General features: G+C 43.5%; 1 protein-coding gene across 2 annotated transcripts in view; it reads right to left on the reverse strand.

Moving 5' to 3' along the window:
• Positions 1-22,271, reverse strand: part of PSD3 (pleckstrin and Sec7 domain containing 3) — a 121,417-nt gene that overhangs the window by 83,532 nt on the left and 15,614 nt on the right. The window contains exon 2 of one of the 2 annotated variants that reach the window (XM_026078739.1): positions 10,775-10,883. In XM_026078739.1, the coding sequence (XP_025934524.1) occupies positions 10,775-10,883 (109 nt within the window). Of the gene's footprint in view, positions 1-1,042; positions 1,074-10,774; positions 10,884-22,271 lie in introns of those variants that run through there. The other variant, XM_026078748.1, reaches the window with a different exon arrangement.

Genomic DNA, 22,271 nt, shown 5'->3' on the forward strand with positions numbered 1-22,271 from the left:
GCAACACTTGCAAAGCTGTAAGAGCTCCAACTGGGCAAGAGAAAAACACTTCCACATAGAAATTTAAGGCCTTTTATGCAGTAGATCACAGTAACATTGCTCTGGAAAGATTTCCATTGTTGCAGTATACAAATACAAGTAAATAGGATTCTTGCCTTCACCAGAATCCTGGATAAAAATTGCCTAATTTGGTGCCCAGTAAAAAAGATTCTCATGTGGCATCAAAGCAACAGCYCGTCCTGGTCACCCTACATAACACCACACACAACACCGCTGAGGTCTCCATTCCTTGCAGTAAAACACCACCAGTTGCCATCCTGCTCCTGAAAGGTGGAAAGCCAACCCGGATGGAGCTCGGTGCCTCATTCCARGTGCAGAGTTTAGAGGAGCTGGAGCTCTTTAAGGGAAACTCCTCCCTTATTCCCATCCACCACCACAGCATCATGTCTTGCTGCAGCTACTGGCATATCCTGTCCAGCCCCATCCCCCAATATGACTGCATTACAAACAAGGCTAGAAAGGCAACAACAAAATTTAAGGACTCCACTGAAGATGAGCAGGGAAAAAAAATACCCACCACCAAACAAACAATGAAAGGACACACACTCTCAGGTAACATCAATTTCTACTTTGCATTGAAGGTGGCTTCTTTCAACAAAGCAAAAATTAAAAGGAGAGAGAAAAAGCTAAAATAGCAAGGGGGCGAATGACTAGAAAACTGACACAGGGCAAAAATAACGTAAGAGCAGCTGGCAGTCTTTCCGATGACTAGAGGATGAAAGAATTCATGACTTAAATCAGCACTGSCATAGATATGATATTTCATAGGTAAATAACCATTGCATTTCAATCAAGCTTGCCTACAGCATAATAAAAGGAAATTCTAGGAAGCAAAACACAAGTTACAAGCATAGACAGACATTTTTTTTACAGTTACATTTTATAAAAGAATGGTGTGAGTGTCTCTCTAGTCTATACAGTATATATATATTAGCTAGCTAGAGAAATTAGAGATATTTGCTTGAACAGTCTCCTTACTCACAGAGGTTACTGTAGCTCCAGCAGTTACCCATTGGTCAAAGAAATAAAATGCACAGATCATCAGTTTATCTATAACGATACCAGCTAATTCAATTGCTGCTGTTCTAGTCAACTGGAACCAAAATAGTTTCAAATTTCCTGGCCGCTGCTGCCCTGCACTGCACACAATGATGTAAATGGAAGCTTTCTGACTATTATGAAACTGATGGGGGAACTGCAGTCTCATTTGGTCTATCGCAGAAGCTAAGGAGTCCACCTTGGCAGCTTACAGGGGGGAAAAAAAATTCCTCCAGCAAGACTGCCTGATGATATGCCAGGGAGATGCTTATGCTTCACAGCCGTTTACTATAACTGGGTTGATAAAGGAATAAAAGAGCACAGTGGCGATCCTAAGCTTGGTATACTTGTTTCAGAGCAAAAGGTGCCTGACAGCATTTTAGCATTTCTGAACTGGAAGATTTCACAAAAGGGCACAGTCATCTTGCAGTTTATTTCTCCACAACTCCTTGTGCTGATCATAAACAGCACAYAGGTGAGGCTGCATGCAGAATCATACCAATTATATTTTTTTATCATGCTCGTTTGTTTTTATTTTTAAAAGGCAAATGTAAGCAATAAAACAATGTATACATAAAAGGAAATTGTTTCTAGGTGACAAAGATTATGGAACAAATAACAAGATTTATGGAATTTTATCATTAATGCACCCTTCCAAAGAGGTGGAAGCACACACAGCCCTTCATCTTGAAGTCCCTTGATTATCAGCTTCTATAGTAATGAAAACTATTCAGATTTATAAAACTGTGCCTGCTCAGGCTGAAACGGAGCGGCCTCCGCCTACGAGCGAGCGGGGATGCTGCACAGTCGCTGGCAGCCTTGTGCTGCAGCCCATTTTCCAAATGATGTAATTCCCCACACTGTGATAGGTCCTGGCTGGGAGACACCCTTCGTTAGCCAAAGCTGCAGGATTAGCATAATTGCAGCACCGTTCTTTTGTAGCCGGCCTACAAACGTCCGCACGCCGCTGCGCTGATTGGGCACACAAGTCTCCACAGCTTGCAGCAGCTTGAGGCTTTTGGGCTATTTGCTCGCCACAGAAGTTGCTGCCTGGGTCTCACCTACTCGTCAGCGGCAGCAGGCAAAAGTTGCCCAGGCATTATACAAAAACTTGGCAGAAATGGGGAAGCTGGTCCAAGGGGTGGGAGATGGAGCAGGGATAAGAGGTAAAGGGGATTTCTCTAGGAAATGAGCACTGGGGTGAGATGCTTCCGCTCATGTCAATTCTTGTCGCAGGAACAGAARGCACGCAGAGAAGGTGACAGCCAGAGATACGAACAGCCGGCACAGCAGAAGTGATGGTGTAGACTGGGACACCTCACCCCGGGGAAGCGACAGCAGAAGGGGCTGCTGTGGGAGCCGGCAGTGTCACGGAGAAGGTGAACCAGGAACAGTCATTGTGCCAGCGATGGGAAGTTCAAAGCAAGCAAAGAGGTGCCCCACACGCTCAGTGCAGCAAYGCTGCACCACATACGGCAGCTGAGCGTGTCACAGCTGAAAATTTGGATTCACTCAAAAATTACGTAGACCAGATCAGGGGAAAAAAATCCCTTAAGTGCTAGTAAGTGCCAAGTTACACCATGTTGCTCAGGAAATCCATAACCTGCAGGTTACTATGAACTGGAAGAGGTTTTCAGAGGAGTATTGCTTTGCACTGTTCTTACGTTGTTCCCTAACATCTGCTTTTGGCAACAAGATGCCATGTTAGCCGGACCTTTAGTCTGCCACAGGACAGCCATTCTCATATTAGGTAAATTTATCATGAATCTCTCCACTAGTTAAGTGAGGTGATTATGACACATTCAGTTGTCACCGCTAGAAACAGAGAGACAGAGAAAAGCTCCTAGGTTAAGAATGTGAATCCTATCAGTTAAAACAGCAATGACAAAACCAGCATGTCAGATCCCTCTGTGTGTGTGTGTGTGTGTGTGTGTGTGTGCATACGTGTGCATGTATTTTTTTTTACAATTGCAAATCTTCTAACTCTGTTTCATGATAACTGGTTTTCCATGGAATGCCTTAAGTGAATAATGCTGTGACTCAATTGCAAATTTCTTTCACACATTTTAAGTATTTCCCACTGAGAAATGGAGTTGAAAGCCTCTGGTATAACTCAAACCAAATCAAACTAAAAGTCTTCCACTGAGCGCCTCCTTCTTTCTCCAAGCTGCAGGAAAGATGGCACCTTGCCGCAACTACTTGGAGGCCCAGGGTGAGCTCAGAACAGGACAGAGTCCAAAACTAGCATACAGCACGTGCTAGGAGAATTTAGTGTGAGAGATTATCCACTGCAAATTGCTATATTGGCCACAGATGGTCAATGAGATATAGCTCAATCCCAAGAGTTATTACCCTGGAAAGCAAAAGAGTAGAGTGGAACAGCTGCTAACATGAGTGGGAATAGGAGGGAACAGAATGAAAAAAAAAACTGGGCTCATTATCCTGATGTAAAAAGCATGAGTAATTCTTACTATGTGTAATGTACTTTTTTTCTTTAAAGCCACACTTCCTGCAGTCAAGTGTCTGTGTGTTTGATTTTAAAAGGTTGGAAAACATAAGACTTAAACCCAAAATTCAAAAGGCAGATCCAAAAAGAATCTGAAATCTACTGTTTTTCCATTGCTCTGATTTGGAAAGGAAGCTGGTGATTTTATACATGCAGATAGACATAATGATATCAGTAATAATTAAAACAACTCCCTAAGAGCCTTCASCTGAAAGAGCAAACTTTTGGAGCACTGACAACTCACAGCTGCTGTGACRCAGCTTCTACAAAGTAAGGATTTTATAACCTATCTGAATAGACTARTACTTACATTACTTATTTTAAGTATGATATTTTAAAAGAATCTTTCAAAAACCCTTAAAAAGTCCTTTTAAAAGATCTCGCCAGTTAAAAAAGTCTTTCCAGACTTTGAGCTAGCAACAACAGCATAAAAACCCCCACAGTTCTGCCCAGAGATCTGAGACACTCTTGATCTTTGCAGCAGTCACTGAGGAAAGTAGACACAACAGCAGAAAAGGATGTTCTCTATTACATTTCAAGACTTTGGTCCAACTGGCCAGGTTAAGAGAACGCCCGCTAAATAGTTCTGAAAGCCCCCCAAGAGCTGGATATGGAGTTACTCTTACTTACCCACCTAAAATAAAAATAGGACATAGAAGGGTTGTGCGTATCCCAGGATCTAAGTATTTGCTGCTAAAGGTGCGCTTGGATATTGCACAGGAACTTTTCAGCAGGCTAGCACGATGAATGAGAGTCTCTTCCTCAGGAAGCTGAACAATGTTAAATAAACAATGCAGGGGTAAAAGAGTAAAAGGCACTTGTTAAAGCAGTGAACAGTGAATGGGAAAAATTTTTGCTGTACCTACCCTGTGTTGAATTTTTTCAGTGTGGTACCAGGCCATAACTGCATCTGCCCATAAAATTTTAATTAAGCCCCCTTCTACACATTCATTGTCAGGCCATCACTAGCAGCAGGATAATATGCTGCTTTTCCTTCAGAAAGCTTTAGAGACAAATCAAGCCTTCAACATGTTTGTGTCTGTGCACTGCCTGTCTTTTTTATCTCAAAAGCTGAAGGGGCTGAAGGAAAGGAAAAGAGAGGAGCCCATGGTGAAGACAAGTGGAACTGTCCCTGTAGCCACATATGGCCGGTCAAATCAGTTGTCTGAGCCCTCTCCTTTTGTGTCCACTGACCTGGGTTCTTTGTTTCCTGTCTGCCCAAGAGGAAGGGCCTGAGGGCCTCCTGGAAAACATTTCTGAGCACTGCCAACTTCAGCTGAGTTCATTCTGCACCACATTTTCTCAGAGCATCTGAGCAAGGCCAGGCACCACGGCCCAGCTGCCCACACCACCCCAAATAATTGTGCACTCTCTTGTCAGTGTGGCCCTCAGCTTCTGCTGACCACCCACGGATGGGGAGATATTTGCTGTCCTCAATCCAGCATTTCCTAACTTCTGCGTGCTTAATTCTGCACCATTAAGAAACAACAACAACAAGCAGCCCATTTTTTAACTATCATTTCTRCTAAGCCCTTGGCCTTCAAACAGCTTTGTTGTTTACAGAGTCGAGGATGCAGTAATCTCCTCCCTGCAGCTGTAGGTTATGATAACTTGAACCATCCTGCTTTCAAGTGCGGGTCGTGAGACATCCAATTTCCTCCTACAGAGCAATGGACTTTGTATAACGCCTCATGACCTTTTAGTTTTTCTTTCTCAGGGCCTGGAAGCCCAGACGTCCATCAAAGCACACCTGACAGCTCCAGAGCATGCCCCGGCACCACTCAGCCCTCAGTAGCAGGGCACAAATTCAAAGGCAGAGGCAGCAGTACGGCTCCACCTCCTGCAGTCAAGACTCAGAGCACAGTGCAACCCGTCCTCTTTAATCTTGGGTAATTTTTCTGTGGGCACAGTCAGGTGTGCTCTTCTGACTAAAGTTTGAGTACTTTAAGCATTAGCTGCTCCTCAGAGCATCCCAGCAGTAGTTTAAAATCACCTATTTTAATGCTGCGCGGAAATGAAAGAGGCGCATTCAATGCAGTCAGTTAGCATGACAACCAGAGAGACAATTGCTTTTTAAACTACTCAGACTCAGCTGGAAGAGTACATTTGACTACAGCACCTCTCCTCTGCCCCACATGAGAGTATGTTCATTTCTCTTACTTGAAACATACACTTAAAAAGTTACCTCCTACTGCTCTCAGTATGTTCTTCAGCCTTTCCCATTCTCTTTGCATCATTACCAACCAGAGGCAGCAAACATCAGGGATTATTATGACAAAATGTAATGATTCCACACTAACATTTAAAAACCCTTGCTGCTCTTGAGTATGTCAGAAATTGCAATGGGACATTAGCAACAATAAAAAAACTGATTAATTCAAATACACACAATAAAATAATGGAATATTTAATTGCGTGTGTGGGCATCATAGATTTTAGCTTTTCAGATTTGAATCATACATGAGTCCCTGTTTAACTGCTGCAGGACATAATCTTAAATATACGTTCTACATACAGGCTCCCTCCCCTGTAATTAAGCAACATGAACCTAAAAATCAGGCAGTCCTTTAACCCTTAGGAAATGCAATTTTGCATCTTTTCAGGAAAGGAAAGCTACAGAGGAAAAATGCAAATTGAAAGACCAAGAGATGAAATACCACACAGGATGGTGTATCAAAATGGAAAGCAACACAGTTAAAGCACYGGAAAAGACTTCAGTTAGCAGTCTGGGCTAGTCTGAGAACTGAGCAACTTTTGAGGTAATTTGGTCTATAGGAAATTTTCCGAGTGAAGATCAGGAAGGTGCAACCTTCATGCAGTGCAGAGAGAATGCAGCAGAGGTGGACATGCAAGAGCGGATCACGAAGTGATGCAGAGAACAAAAGCAAGGCAGGAGAGCAAAGGACAACCTAGAAAGTTAGTGATATTCATTTTACATAAAGTGACTGGAGTAATTTGCTTACAGATATTTAAATCAGCAATACAGGATCACAAAAAGGCTGTGCTTGCACAAAAAAATCAGCTATTGTTTGCTTCCTTAGCTCTTGACATGAAATAAAGAAATTCTACGGCAAACACAATCCTTTCCATAATTCAGGTCCAGGAATGTGTATGTTGCATGGATTGAAGTATGTATTACATTCTCTTCCCCGTGTCAGCTTTGACAGTGTTTGACCCCTCACAGATTGCCAGGATAAACTAGACTTTTTTTTTTTTTTAACTCAGTTTTTTGCTGGCTTGAGTTTGCTAAGAAAACAGATGAGCGCAAGAACTAGCATGAGACAGTCAGAGGGAGTATGCGGCTGGGACCATCACCATCCCTTTTGGCAGAAGCAAGCTGTTAAATGAGCTCAGTTGCCTCATGACACCTCACTATACACAAAACAGCGAGTGACAGGCTTTCCAAAGCTATTTGTTTCTCCAGGAATTCAAAAACAATTTTATTCCAGCAGCTGTTGGGAAAGACCAGATTTACACAGCAACGCAGAAACTAATTGTACTTCTTTTGTGTGTGTGTGTGTGTGTGTGTGTGTGTGTGTGTGTGTGTGTGTGAAGGATGAGATTAATCCTTGTGTTATACAGAAGAGGTGAAAACTTGCCTATCTTAGAGGCATCAGGCAAAAGACTGTCTATGAATCTCAACAAGACATTTTCTTAGCAACTGACTTGGATTTCTTGTTCTAATCTAACATGATTAAAGAGTTCTTGACTTTCATGTTTGTTTGAGTAACCATTTTGTAGGGTTTCCCCCTTTTCTCCCAATTCCCTAAGAAGAATTTTTTAGATTGACTCATTTTGTCAAGACTTTTTTTCAGTATTTAAATGTATTAACTACAAAGTCATAAAACAGTGTCAGCCTGTAGTGTGCCCAAGTCTAAGAGATGAGGCTATTCAACAGGATCACTGTTTCCATGGCCATTTCCAGAGGAGGGTATGTTTCCAGACCTATATAAACAAGCGCCCTTTATGTTACGAGGCTCAGAAGATGACTTGTACAATCCAGCTTAGTTCAATTTTTAAAAAATATTTTCTTTTGCTGGAAGGCAGAAGGCTGGGATTTCACTCAGGAATGCAGGCAGGCTGTGTGTCGACACGTGGTCATGCAGCGGCGCAGCACAGCAAAGCCCAGGGCACAGAGCAGCCTGAGGAACGGGCTGCAGGGAGACACGTGGCTGTTGGTCCTCTCTGCAGGGCCTGGCTGCTTTTGGGGTCCCCGGAGCCTGGTCCTACTTCTGCGCCAAGGAATACACCTATCTACCTCCCCAGAGCAGGAGGACGAGTGATAGCAGTATCTTTTTCTGTTGAAGGAGAGAAAGGAAAGAAGCCAGGCTTGAATTGCACACTAAAGAACAAGAGCACATGTGTACCAAAGCCATCAGGAATCACAAAATATACCAATTTAAAGCAAAGCATTACAATAGACTGAGTGCAACAGAGGGGAGGAATTGCTTATTTTTAACACAACAAACTTATTATCATTTAYATCTGAATCTTATGAGTGAAACACCTCTTGTACAAGCATCTAACTTGATCTTTCTTCTCCTGTCACCCATGAAAATGACCACCAGTTTAAACCTGGAAGGTAAAAATCAGCACCACAGCTTATTAAGCAAGCCTGTCTCCCAGAGGAAGATCTAGGCAAACAAAGCCGTTTGCCACAATCATCCCCAATTACGCCTCCTTCTTTGTGAAGTAAGTTGTCAAATGCAAGTATTTCACTGCCCAGTTAAAAAATGTATACTCTCAACAGCATCCAAGAAGGCTTCAGTATTATGGTTGTGTCTGAAAGAGAAAGGATGAATTTGGAGGCAGAAGTGATTAAGCCATTTAACAGCTTAAGTATTATGTTCTCACTTTCTGAGGCCAGCCAAGGCCCAGGTGAAATCTGCTTTGGGTTAGATAAATTAAAATTCAACTTTACTGCCCACAGTGACAAGCTATTACCTTTACTAAGTTTAAACACCAGTGTGTCCCCTTGCCCTGTCCTTGTCACTCATTTGCTTGAAATCGTTCATACTTTGACCTATGAAAAGCACACCTTCTTTCTTTTAAAGGTAACTTTAGAAATTAAAAGGTTGGTTTGGATTTTTCTCCCCCTCTAATACTGAGAAGGATAGAGAACCCTTCAGACATAGCTGCTTCTCCCGAAACAGTCTCTGTCCCCCCAGATACATGTTATGACATATTCAACATATGTCAGATCAAAGGAAACCAGGAGTTGCACAGGGACCTGGTTTTGTGCTTCTGTGTCCCATCCTCACTCATCTAAAGCTGGTAAGCAGTTAAGATGTGCTTATTTGAAGAAAACAAGTAGAAGGGACAGCACCACCCTGGTTTATCTCTTTTGGTCAAACATCTCCTGGAGGAGGAGGATGCATTTGYTTGTGTTAAACAGAAACCAGTTTGGGTAGGTGCAATGCTGTGAAGCAGGGAATCTGAGTTTTGGAAAGGGGAAAAAACATGCCTTGGTATTCTCATCCCCAGTAGGCAAAACATTCAGCAGGAGCGATACAATTTAGCAGGCCATTGCTGCATCAGAGCAGGGACATAGGATGAGGTAACCCCTTCAGTCCCTCCTGCATCTAAATGTCTGTGACTCTGGACGAAGAGAAGGGCTGACCTGTTGCAAGGCAAGGGATCATTTCTGAGGCACTTCTTCGTACTTACTGCAATCATTAAGTCCTGTGTACACAATAGTATAGAAAAAGCACCTTTGCAGGAGATACATTTAATGAAGGTGCAGTTTTCAGGTACAGTTGGCAAATGTTGTATGTTAACCACTGTTATATATGGGAAACTCTCCCTTCAAATCACTCCCATTTCACTAATTGCTAGCCCCTAATGGTAGTTTCTGAATAATAAAGGGACAGGAGACTCAGAAACAAGGCAAGAAGCAATACAGAAAAAATACAGAAAAGTATGCATATAAGACAAGATATAATGGCTTACACTTTGCTGCCCTTTATGTCAACACTCAGTACTCACGCAGCTCAGAATACCCATCACATTTGATAATTGTTTTGGTTAGCTGTAACAATGGATTCACTTGGATTTATTGGACACAGCATACTTCATTTAATGCAAATCTCCGGAAACGTACTAATGCCTGTTGACAGTGCTCTCACACTGTGTTTCTCCAAACAAGAAATGAGGTCATCGTGATTCATGAATAATCTGATACACGTTTGGTGGCAATTTGCAAAATTTTTTTAGAATTCCTAAGCAAGGAGATTTGCAAGGTTTTGTTGTTTCCCCCACTCCGCAATTAGGATTTCCAAGTGGAAGGCCTAACTCTAGAAAATCCTGGAAGAAACTGTTTACTTACCTTCCAGACTTCAGTTCTGCTCTTTTTGTTTCCTTTTTTTCATGACTGAAGTGGAAGAGCCTATACAGCTGGTTTCTGTACAAAGTGCTGCCCTTCTATGGTAAGAATGGGATCTTCTTTAATTAGAAGTGACATCCCAGAAAGTTTGCAATTAGAAAGGATCAAAGTGCAAAGAGAACAGCCTGAGGAAATACTTTTTTTTTTGGTTTCTAAAGAAGGCAAGGATCGCTGATAATTAAAACGAGGCAAAAGAAATAGGTGTAGTAACTACATTTCTTTTCCTCTAAGATTAGGCTGGGAAAAGGTAGAATACACCCTCTGTTTACAAGAAAAGCATAGAAACAAGACTGATCCCTAGGCATAGCATTTGATCCTGCATCTGGGTTCCTTGTTACTAAATACAGATGAGGGAACAGTTCGAGTACCACCTAGAATATTTAAATTAAAATCTTGTATCTCTCTAGCTGTAGGTATAGCAGCTTGCTGAAGACCAAGGGCATTCCTGGAAGGACTACCAGGCAGAACTGGCTGTGTTTTGGCATGTGCAATTGCAGAAATGACTCAGTTGCAGAGAACTGTTCAAACTCCCGGTACCAAACCCCCACCTGCATTCAAGGTGGAGATGTAAGACAGGGAACAGCTGTCATTTTCTACGGCAAAAACAGCAGGCCAGGCTCTCCTCTAGACCAGGGCTCCTTTGTTTTGCTGCCTCCTCTCCGTGCCCAGGAAGGGCGGTGTAGCAGCAGGACAGGCACTCCTGGGGTCATGAAGAAGCAGCTTCTGCAACTCTTTCCTCAAGTAGCTTAAGAGATTTTTAATACACAATAATAGTAAATAGCACTTACCCATTTCTGAAGGCTTCTCTTCTTCCAAGCCAAATAAAAATTCATATTTGGCCTCGGCAACAGCGTGGGAGTGGGTCAATACATCGTTATCCCAGACAAGTGCTTCTGCCTGTAAAGTCAAAATAAACAAAGCTTATCTATTTTTCAATGAAGTAACAGTAGCATGAACAAGAAATCCATTCAAGCGTGCTGTCAGGTAGGATTTTCAGAGTGCTGTCTGTTCATTTAGCTCCATTTCCACCAAGATCGACCACAGCAGATATGGRCCAACATTGAGCACTTTTAAAGAGCTTGTCGTCATGTCTTCAAACACAAGTGTGTCAGGGTCAAGCAGTGATGCTGGAGCAGCCAACCCCGTCATGTCTTTAGCAGGTTTACCCATGGCAAGGCCAGCTGGGCCTAGGTCACCAAATCAGTAATATCACGTAGGGCTGAAAGTGCCTCTGTGATAGTATCTGAAATACCAAACTTGAGTATGGATGCTGCAAAATTGGGACTAACAGGTAGAGCATAAATAAAGGGCAGGTTGTTTCTTTGGGAGGAGACTGGCACAGGGAAAGGGAGGGGCAAGGGCTGCAACAAGGGGGGCCAAAATGGGAAAAGAGATAATAAGGCATGCAAACATGCAAACAGCACTGTCTGAGGGTACCTGTCAGGCAGCCTCGTGCCTGACCACTGCTGCTAGATCAGGGCAATAAACCCACCCTGTTTTTCTGACCACCTGCACAGACAGATGGGTCAAGCATCCCCATGTCACTGTGTTGGTGCCAATGCTAGCCCTGGTGGCATCAGCACCTACCCACCACTTCTGACTTGAGACAGTAGGAAGCAGCTTGAAACAAAAAGTTCAGTTTCTTGGAAAAGAGAAAGGCTGTATAACTAACATTAAAATTAGCTTTCTGACCAGGTGGTGACAAACCAGTTATTCAAGATAAAGTATACACCACCAATGAACCGTAGTGCAGACACTGCCTGCAATAGGTATCAGGCATTAAGCTTCTTCCCAGCTGGGCAAGATGATGCCTGTAATTCTTCTGTGTGAAGTGACAGATGAAATAAATCATTAACTCTATAAATTCTTCAGTGACCTTCTATTCATATCTAATGTTTGAGGCAGCCAATTATTACAGCATGTCAAGTCATTTCATGGCTCATATTGGCAAAGGCTTTAGCATACAAAAATATGCTTTAAAGAAAAATTCAGATGGAACATTCTGCCCCCCGGGACAATAATAACTTCTATGCACTTCCACCAAATGCCTTAGGATAAACATCAACTACAAACACAAATTCAAAGTTCAAGAGACACATAATTCATAAGAACACAGAGTCAAGGCTCTTTAATCAGAGGTGGATCTGTACATTTCCCCAAGGCCAGTTCTCCAACAATTAAGTTTTCTTCCAAGAGCATATTGACAAATAACTATCCTGCCCCATGCCCTAGAACTGTTTTGCTCAAGGCCTTCCTGGCATTTTTTTCCCCATTACATCTCCCATCTTTCTGCTTTGAGCCAAATCTGCAGAATTTAGTCCAGCACATGTTTGCAGTAACTCAGCAGTAGATCTTACATGAGAATCCTGGATGTATTTATCATTCACTAGCCCAACTATGGCTYCATTAGGTATTCTGATGGACCTAGCCCACAAATAGTTTGGAGAAAATGTGATGAAACAGACCAAGGAGTTTCTAGCACAAAGAAGGGTATCACAAGCATGATGAAACAAGCTTGGAAACAGCCTCTGTATCTCCCCTGCTTTTAGAGGGCCACATTCATTTGCAGATAGTGGGGGTAACAAGGGCTAGGAAAGGAACAGCCGCACCTACAGCACAGAGGAGGTCTTTCAATCTGAGACAGTCTGGTCAGGAGCAACTCACAGAACCAGACAAAAATTAAACTTGCTCCGATTAAGGTTAAGAGATGGGATAGCTAAACATCTAGTTGCAGCCAAATCCTATTCACAGATGAATGAAATGGAAAATGGACCACTGAACAGTCGGGAATTTCTGCTCCACATACCTCTGGGACACTGCATCTCCATTCGTCAGCCCTATTCTTCAAGGCTTAGCAGCCATCTGCTGCACTGAGCTTCCCTGCAGACAGATTTTCCCAGGTTCTTTATTTGCCTATGTTTTATCATAAAGCAATGAAGAAGATTGTAGTTCACAACACCCTCTGCATCATCCAAAAATAGGCAGAAATTAATGATTTTCAGTATACAGGGCAGCATTTATCAGAGTTAGGTGCCTAAACTTAAGAGTGCAAGACCTTTGTCTTGGCATCTGAAAGGGAAAACTTGATTTTCAGAAGTGCTCAACACTGCTGATGAGGTTTCCAGATACAGATTCATGTATGGAAACAACTGAACCTAACATCTACTTATGCTGTCAGAGTAAGACAAGGATGTGTAAAATTAAAGCAGCTCAGAGCCTCCAGATCACAGCTTAAGGGTAAGTTTATGGTATTTCTCCCAAACAAGAGATACTAAAAAGAGAAAAAGAATGATAATGTTATAACAGCTGACTTTAAAGACTATTGCTTTATTGTAGTTCTTCCTCAGAGACAAAGGGATGAAGAGTTAAATGAGAAAGTTGAGAAAGAAAAAATTTTCCCCTTTTCTTCTGACAATTTGCCACTCACCCAAAGCTTGCTGATGACATAATGTCCCCAAAACTGAGAGCCCAGAAAAGGACGGGACAAATGTTCACAGAGTTTTGCAAGCTGCGTTAGCAAGGATTAAATACAAGCAAGATTGGAAGGGATATAAAAGTCCTGCTTACGTCTCCTCCCTCAGCTCAAGAGAGAAGAAACTTGCATCCAGGTCAACTCATTTCCTAATTGCTTCCCTCAGAGGGCTTTAACCACCACCTTCGATGCATCTGGTGTTTGTCACCACCAGAGAGGCCGATGCTTGATCAGACCATCAATCCCCTTAAATCAATCCAGCTGTACAAATGTTTCTCATGAGCCACATACACATTGCTTTTAAGTCCGATTAAGCTCTGGGCAGAGTGGCAGTGAGTTTCTGTCTGCTCATCCACTGCTCTTGCAGCCCCTCCGCCTGTTGGATCATGCACGCAGTCCAAGCCTGCTTCTCTGGGCCACAGTTCTGGGTGAGATTCAGGAGGAGGCCGCCTTTGTCTCTTGAGTGAGTTTCATACAATATTTGTGAGGCTGCTCGGATATGCAAGCCCTCGCCACTCAAGTCTCCTAACAATATCCCGGAGCTTTGTGCTGATCTCGCACGAGGCACTGACACAGGTCAATACAGGTCATCTCACTGAGGTTTTACCCGTTCCTGAGGGAGAAGAGATTGTTTTGGAAGTGCTCATGGCACTTGCAGTGGTTTAAGGCTTTTAAACTAGCACAGGAAGCAAGCTGCTGAATCTGTGTTTCAGCACTGAACTAAACTGCAGCAGGACACTAAGACCTCAGGGATCCTGTTGACTTCAGCAGAAGCTGCCATGTACAAATAAGTCAGCCAGTTCTGAAGCATGCAAAATACCTGCAATCAGCTCTGCTATTTGAATGTCCTAACAAGAGCAGAGGGCCAGTAGCTGCAAGGAAAAATCACTGCCACAATTCACCCCTGAAAGGCAGCTTTAAACAGACTCCTGCCAACACACCTGAAGTGCAATGTGGGTGCATTTGATRTTCACTCCAGTCATGAGCTCACTTAAAACTGTCCCCAGACAATTCCAGTGATTTTTAGAGAGGCAATCAGAGTCACCCGAGTCTGAAAAATGTGCTTCTCCTTTCCCCATGGAAGGAAAGCACCAAAGGATCTTCTTTTGAATTTAACTGAGTTACTGGTTGGGGCCTTTTAGGGGACTGACTGTTATCATATTGAGGACTTTTTTTTTTTTTTTTTTAAATGCCTGCCTCCCGGAGAGCATGACTTAAGGAACAGCAAAGCTTGGCTCTCACTACTGCTTGCAGCTGAGCTGATGGAAAACCTGGGCTCCACAGCAGAAGGAAACAGCACCGGGCTGCTGGGACAGGGAACGGATCAGTCTGAGTCAAAAGAGCCTACGTGAACCCCGCCACTTGTAGCATTCACACTTAGGGTCATGTGCTTTTTTTTGGAAAATGTCTAACAAGTAAAAAAATGTTAAAAGCAGCAGATAATTAACTGGCCAAGGCAGTCTGGTGTTACTGGCAACCCTGACAGGACAGACACTGCAGGATAGATCACAGTGACTCTGCACAGGAGACTTGGAAACTTGGAGCTTGGGAAAAAGCAGAACGGGATGCATGCCCAAGCTTGAGCCTTCAAGGAGCAAGAGTCAGACAAAATGGCCAGTTAACACAGAAGTTAAACATCATCAGGAATGGATCTGGAGACCTTTCACAATGGGCTGTGAGCCAGGACAGAGAAGTCAGAGCTTATACTCGGGGATCCCTGCAAGCTTTGTCAGTCAAACCCAACCACTCTCCCTGCAGAAAGAAGTGTTACTCCAGTTCTTCTGCACTTACTGGAAAAAAATGGAGGGAACTGGGTATGAGGGAGACTGCTTGGGGGCACCTGTGGGCTCAGAGGAATCCCAATTTTGTACTCCTCTGTGTACAGAGCTTGCTTTCCCACAGCTGATAACGCAGAAGGCTGCTTGGTCAGGAGGAAGATGATGAGGGCTTCCCAGTCTTGCGGTTTCCCTCTTCCAAGAGGGACATCAGTCACRTCGCAGCATGAGCCTTTGCTGATTGCCACATAAAACCTACACTCCTCCTCTGTGCCCAGCTGAGCACCTGCAGCTGTGCTGACTGGGATCAGCAAGGAGGAGGTCTACCCACAAGACATCCTAAGAACTATTACGGCATTTTAGATTTCCAGCCTGGAAGAAAGCATGTTAAGCTGCATTGAATGAAGTACGAAACTCTGCAGGATGCCTGTAAAGCACACCCAATCTTGAAGGATTTTACACCAAGACTAAGATCATTTCTAATCCCTTTAACATGTACCAGGTCAGGCTTGCTTCACTCCCATTTCTTCATCTAAATCTCAGGAAACAAAAAGCCGAATGCCTTTCAGCAGTTTATCATATACCCTAATCTGGTGAATTTACGCTCTCAGAAGTTTAAACATCAACTTTCCATGAAACTGTGTTGACTGTCACCATTTTTGTTCCCCTTCTTTCATAAAGGAGTCCTGCCTCAGGCTGTTCTCTCATTTTGACCAGAATCCATTTTGACCATGACAGCCTGCCAGCAATGTTCTCTTCTGCACCCCAGCTGTTTCCCCAGAGACTTAATGAAACATATTAACTATTAAAGGAGCTAGCTTCAAAAAAAGAAAGAAAGGAAAAAAAAAAGAGAGAGAGAGAGAGAGAGGCAATTATGATGGACAGAAAGTTCCCAGAGATTTGCAACTTTCTCCAGCAAGTTCCAAGCCCAGTCAAAGAGGTGCCTGAGTCAAGTCGCAACGTCAGAGTCAAGTCTTCATGTAGTCAAGCCTGACTCTACCCAGTGAGCTGCCTTGCTGTCACGGATGGCCAAACAGCCCRATAGCCTGGTGCAATTAATGGTCAGCACTTGTTTTTAAGCACTGTTGCAATTCCTAGGTGGGCATGAACTTAGCAAGCCTCAGTGCTTTTGACAGGTTATACTAATTAATCAGCAAGATTATTTCCGTTTAGCTTTTCTTCAGTAACTTTCCTAAGTAGCAGGCAAAAAGCTRGAGTCAAAATCAATTTGCTAGCTAGCAAAAGCCAAAGCACTGACTACACAGAGACAGCAGAGAGAGTGCTGGTCCTCACAGCAAAACTACTAAAAATGTTTATATTTTTAATTTATTTTTGTGCAACTTCATACATCATGTTGGTGTTTTTTTCTGCTCACCCCTCCAACATGCTAATATAGATTTTTACATTAAAGCATTAGCAAAATAAGTTGAGACTCAAAAGAATAGGAGTTTTATGTCAATAAATCTTAACCGGAGCTGCAGAAGTTAATGCCAGCAAAGGTTTTGGAAGAGAATAAATCTCAGCTTGGACTTTAAACAATTTCTATTTATCAGGAGTTACAGAGAGACCTGTAGAGAGCCAGAAGTTAGTGGAGGAAGGAAAGGGTGTGAAGGACTTTTCTATTTAACTCCCTTGGATTATAAGAAGGGACCACTGAGTAAGCTAGGACTTTTCAACTACAGAAAAGAGATGGCAAGAGGTAAGTGGCAGGGAGGCACTCAATGACAAGGGGCCTAGAAAAGGCAGAGATCAATCAGTGATTCACCACCTCTTTTAAAACAACAGCCAGAGGTCATCAAATGAACGAATGAGGAGTCAGGAGCAAACCAAACAGAAGGAGATGGTTCCTCACATTTTCTGGTCAAAACAGAGCTTCCCGCAAAACAATGTCATGGAAACCAAAAGCTGAAAAGGACTGCAAACAAGCTCATGGAATAAAAATCCACAAAATACATAGAAACCACATCYATTTCAGGAAATCCCAAGCTGAAAACAGTTGGGAGTTTAAAGAAGGGAACCCAGTATGCATGTCTTGCTCTTGTACTCTTCCCAGRGACCTGCTTACACCCACTACCAAATGCAGACGCCTGAGCTAAACCRACCTTTGGTCCAAACCACTACATCCAGTCACTTTTAACCTGCTTCCCAGGCTATGGTGTGTCCTCGGGCTCAGTATTATCCAAAACTCCCCAGGCTCACTGTAACGCTTTGCCCTCCATGCGCCCTGTACCTTCACCCCAGAACTTCCACGAAAGGGGATGGGGGCACTGCAGGCTTTTCATTTCACTCAGAACAGTGCCGAATTTGTTTACCAGGAACAACCGCCTGGAAAGCATTCAGAATACAGAGAGTAAAACCAAAAGGGTGCAGATACTATCTGAGCTGTTCTCCCCGTTCAAAGGAAGACTTCACAGAAGTTCAGCGTCTTATGAGAGGCTCAATTCAGAAACTAAGCAAAAGAGTCTCCACTTAGAAAAGGCATGAGAAAAGTGACTACAAAATGCATTTCTTAGCAGTTGAATCAAACAGTTGCAGGTGAACTTTGTTTTCAATGTGTTAATCTTGTTTTACACCTGTACTTCAGCTTTTCTTCCCTTAAAGAGATGTTTGCTTTGTCGCTTGGTTAAAGCTATTAGGAAGCAGTCAACTGTTATACTGAATTAAATGCTTTTTATTATGCAAAGGGTGACACTGTCTGTGCTGTAACTGCTTGAATGTGTACAGCATATTAATGTAAAGTCTTTACTATTACGCTCTACCTTTAAAGGTCACTCAGCATTTTCTGTTTGCTAAGTCAGTGATTTTTCATGTGTATTGCATGGACCTCTGGAGATCTACACATTACTCCTAAGGTATGCGCAAAACAAGCCCAGTGTCACGTAGGCTGCAACTCACTGCATAACTAACCAGGTCCCTAGATATAAAATGTAGAGACAGTAAGAACATCCAAAATATTAAAAGCCTCAGTGCAAGAATTTTTCATTGCTTATGTCAAACTGCATTGGGATGGGGTCTGATTTAAGTAAAATTTCACAAAGCCAGCTTTTTTTATTCAGAGAATTCACTGGTGTATGTACTAGGCATCTTGCATTTAACTTTTTTGTTCAGTCTGTTCTGGGTATATTTTGCAAACTGACAGACTGCTTCTTGTCAGCAGATAGGGCATTTCCATGATATTCAGATCACAGAGGGTGGAACAATGTTTAGAGGGGTTATAAGTCTGCCCCACATGGCTTTCAGCTCCACAGGATCATAATGGGGATGTGCCTAAGTGCCTGGTGAGGCTACCAGAAGCTACATCTGTATCTTCAAGCAAATAAAACCTTTCCAAAACCCAAACCTTTCCAAAACACCTGCTGAGACTGGAAAACTTAAAAAACTCATCCTTTCCCACGTGCTGTGCGTTCCCTACACTGGGCTAAAAATGGCCTGTTTTTATGGATGGAAGTAAAAAAAGAGGAAGGATCAGGAGAGCTCATTTCCATTTTTTCAAACAGATTTTACAAATACAGTTTAAAATAGTAATTCAAAGTAATTAATAAATTCTTTGTATCTCAAGTTTTAGTGAACTCAACARTAACAAAACAAAACAAAAAAACACCCTACACAAGAGAAACTGGAAGGATTTACACTTGGAAGGTGTAAAAATCTGCAATTGCTCTTAGGCAGAGACTAACCATAGAGATACAGCATGGCAATAGAGCATGCAAAAGTTTACGTACATCTGCTTATAAATAGCTCACTGATTGTGTATGATTATTGTAAAATTAATTTTACAGCTTTCAAATAAGTTGTGCTTTGTGAGTTTTAACTAGATTTAACAGAAGTTATTCAAACCAGAAATCCAACTAAAATTTGAGTTGAGCCCTGTCTTCCCTGGCATAATTGAGGCAGAAACTAGTATTCATACCAATAAAAATTATTTAAGCATCCTGTTGTGTGAACACTGTGGGACAGAGAAGATGTTGTTGCAAGAGCAGGCTGCTTGCTTGCTAAGAAAGTGTGAGTTAAGAAGCGCCACCACGAGCATCCACTGCCAGCCGTGGCCCCACAAATGTTTGGGAGCCACCAGGCAGTTTCTGCCACAACCGAAAGGCAGAAGATACCAAAGGTGCCACAAGTGCCAACAAGTGTCACAAAGTTAGGCAGGCAGGCACTAGTGTCCCACTGGTGCAGAAGCTAACACTCACTTCCTTTTTCTGTTCGGCCTCAGCTTATCCACACATGAGGAAAGTTCATGAAAACCAGAACTCACTGGTACTTATGAGGGTAGAAGTTGCTTTCTTTTGAGAAAAGTTCTCTCCTGGTCTGGGTTCCTCTGTCAACACTGAAATGCAGCCATATCCCAGGCTGGAGTGCCTCTTGCCATCACATTTGGCATACACTCAGCCCGGGAGATGCAGTTATTACCCCAATGGCACTTCCTGTTCAAAAGCTCTACCATAAAAAAAAAGGAGTATAATTTGGAGATAAGCCACATCTTCTGCTGTGCCGTTGCACAGTAAGAGGAAAAAGCAAGCCATGTTCATCACTTCTGCAAAAATGGATGCTTTCACTGTTTAATCTGTGTCATTYGGGCTGTTTTCCTACTGCTCCTAATCTACCGTATCACAGACTCAGGTCACTGCCCTCTTGTTCAGTCCTTTTACCATCTGTCAAAAAAACAGCTGCTGTGGCTACAGCATAAAGCAACTGCTCAGCAGGAGGGACACCTCAGCCATGGCGTCTGCCTCAGCAGCCTGTTCTTCAAGGCTAACTTCATCCTGGTCCTCCTCAGCTTAGCCCACCAGTGGYGGCACTGGAAAACTTTTTCCACACTGCCCAGATACAAGGAAAACCACAGCAAACATCACCATTTCCAGCAAGGAGAGCTGGTGGCTGAGGCACTCGGTGGAGGTTGAAATGCAGAGCTCTTACTCTGACTGACAGCTTGATCCTGTGCCCCAGCAGGTTTGTTTGCTCACAGCATCCAGGAAGTACAGTCAATTCAGGAGCAATTCAAGCCTCAAGGGTTAGATAATAGCTGAGCTATTCTGCCTCCTCATTCAACCTCATAGCAACCTAGCCCTCATCCAGAATAAATTTCACTCCACCCAGCATTTAAGCCCCATCCACGACCCATCTTGCTCACCTCTGTAATACAGAGAATAAACGCTTGGATGCACTAGCGTCCCAACAGGCTGTGGTCTCTGACAGCAGCTGGTGTGACAGCAAAAGGAGTCTCAGAGCAAGGAGGGGCTGTGTTCAGAAAAAGCATCTGGTAACAGACTGCAAAAGCCTACTTCAAAGTGTCATTCCCAAGAGGAAAAGGACACTTAGGGCTGGACTGAAAGTGTCGGGTGGACACTTACAGCTGGTCTGAAACAGCTTTTCCCTTGCAAAGAAGTGTGCAAGTTCTCCCCCACAGCCCCATCCCAGTGCAAGCAGGAAAAAAGAACTGGAAATAACCTCCGGCAAAAAACCCAACCCTCTGCTACCACGGGTGCCAGAGGACAGAAATCCCTTCATGTGGAGGTTTAGATATTTACATTTAAGGCACAAATTGCTCAAGATCTAGCTTGATCTGTCTGTGGCCCTGCTGCTCAGCATGGTGATGGTCTGGAGAAGCTTTCTGCTCACAGAGCCTCCCTCTCAGCAAAACTTCCAGCCTGAAGGACCCCTGATTTGACATCTGTGCTGGGGTATGACAGACCAACCAGACCACTGAGCGGTTTTGGGTGAGGGGCAGCCAGAGTGAGAAATTGGAGCTGTGCTAGAAGTCAGATCCGCCTTTTCCATCAGGAACTGGCTTTGACAAAAGGGRTCTCCAACCAGCTACCCACAGAAAAAGAGAAAAGGGAGACATACAGCACTGAGCCCAGAGATGCTGTTCCCACCTCTTCTGGCCAAGCCCAGAAAGCTCATACCAATTAACTCTACCAGCTCTGYACACAGGAGAGCCTCTGGCACCCACCCGCCTAGGCCATGTGCTTCACTAGCAGCAGAGCTGACGTGGAGTGGGATGCTCTGGCTTGTGGCTGACTATCCTGACCTTTGAGTTTTGGCATCAGTTCACAGGTTTGCCCAACCTCAGGCTGTCTAGTTAGAGCACAACGCCGGCATGGAAGATTAATATCAGATACCCTCAAGACTCWTTTAATCTTATTCTCCAGACACTAACCCCTCCGTCTCTTTCTTTTTCCTCCTTCCCAATGCCACGACACTGCACTACCTCTTCAGACCTTCAGATCACCAGCACAAGATACAGCTTCCAGAACAACCTGATGAACATTCTCTCTCAGAGCCCTCACAATTAAATAGAACAACTCAGACAGGAAACACATTCAGCTCTTCCAAAAAATCACACAGGCTCCATGGCCTGCCACCACATATCTCTGTAGAGCAGAGGTTGTTTCAAGCAGTCATCTGTGCTGCACATTTGAGGAYAGTTTACCGGCCATGGCAAAAGCATCTTTCTTCCACATCGTAGCCTTTTTGTGGTGGGTGACTCATGCCATCACRACCATCAGGCCCAATGCTGAAGCTCCCAGCCCTTGGCTAAGAGCCTGTTGGTGGTCCTCAGACCCACAGCAGCCCTGGCTCGCAGGAGGTCACCATGCTTTTTGCGGCAGTTTATCAAGACGAGTGCTTGCCCATAGATGCTTCTGCAGTATCAGGTAGTACCTGATACTCCAGCAGTGAGACTGCCTCTTCATGTCACAGCAAGCAAACCCCAAACCATCTCTTAAACTACAGCTGCAAAACCAAAGGCCAAACTTTCCTAGCAACAAAGGCAAGAATAGAAAGACCCATTCCAGAGTGGGAGGACAATACTCTGAACTACTTCCAGGTCTTCTAGCTACACAATTTGACAACGCCGAAGAAATTCGTGCTCCCCCAGTTTCAGCAGCCTTCCAGGGAAGAGAACAAAGAAAAATATCTGGTCAGTTCATTAGGATCCTCACTGTTCTTATTCTTTTCAGTTTGCTGGCATGGAAATAGCAAAGGTAACCTAGATAATCTGCTCAAACATCAGCATCACAAGAGGACCTCTTCCAT

This window comes from Apteryx rowi, unplaced genomic scaffold (genome assembly GCF_003343035.1).
Source record: "Apteryx rowi isolate R43461 unplaced genomic scaffold, aptRow1 scaffold_113, whole genome shotgun sequence".
Classification (NCBI taxonomy): Eukaryota; Metazoa; Chordata; class Aves; order Apterygiformes; family Apterygidae; genus Apteryx; species Apteryx rowi.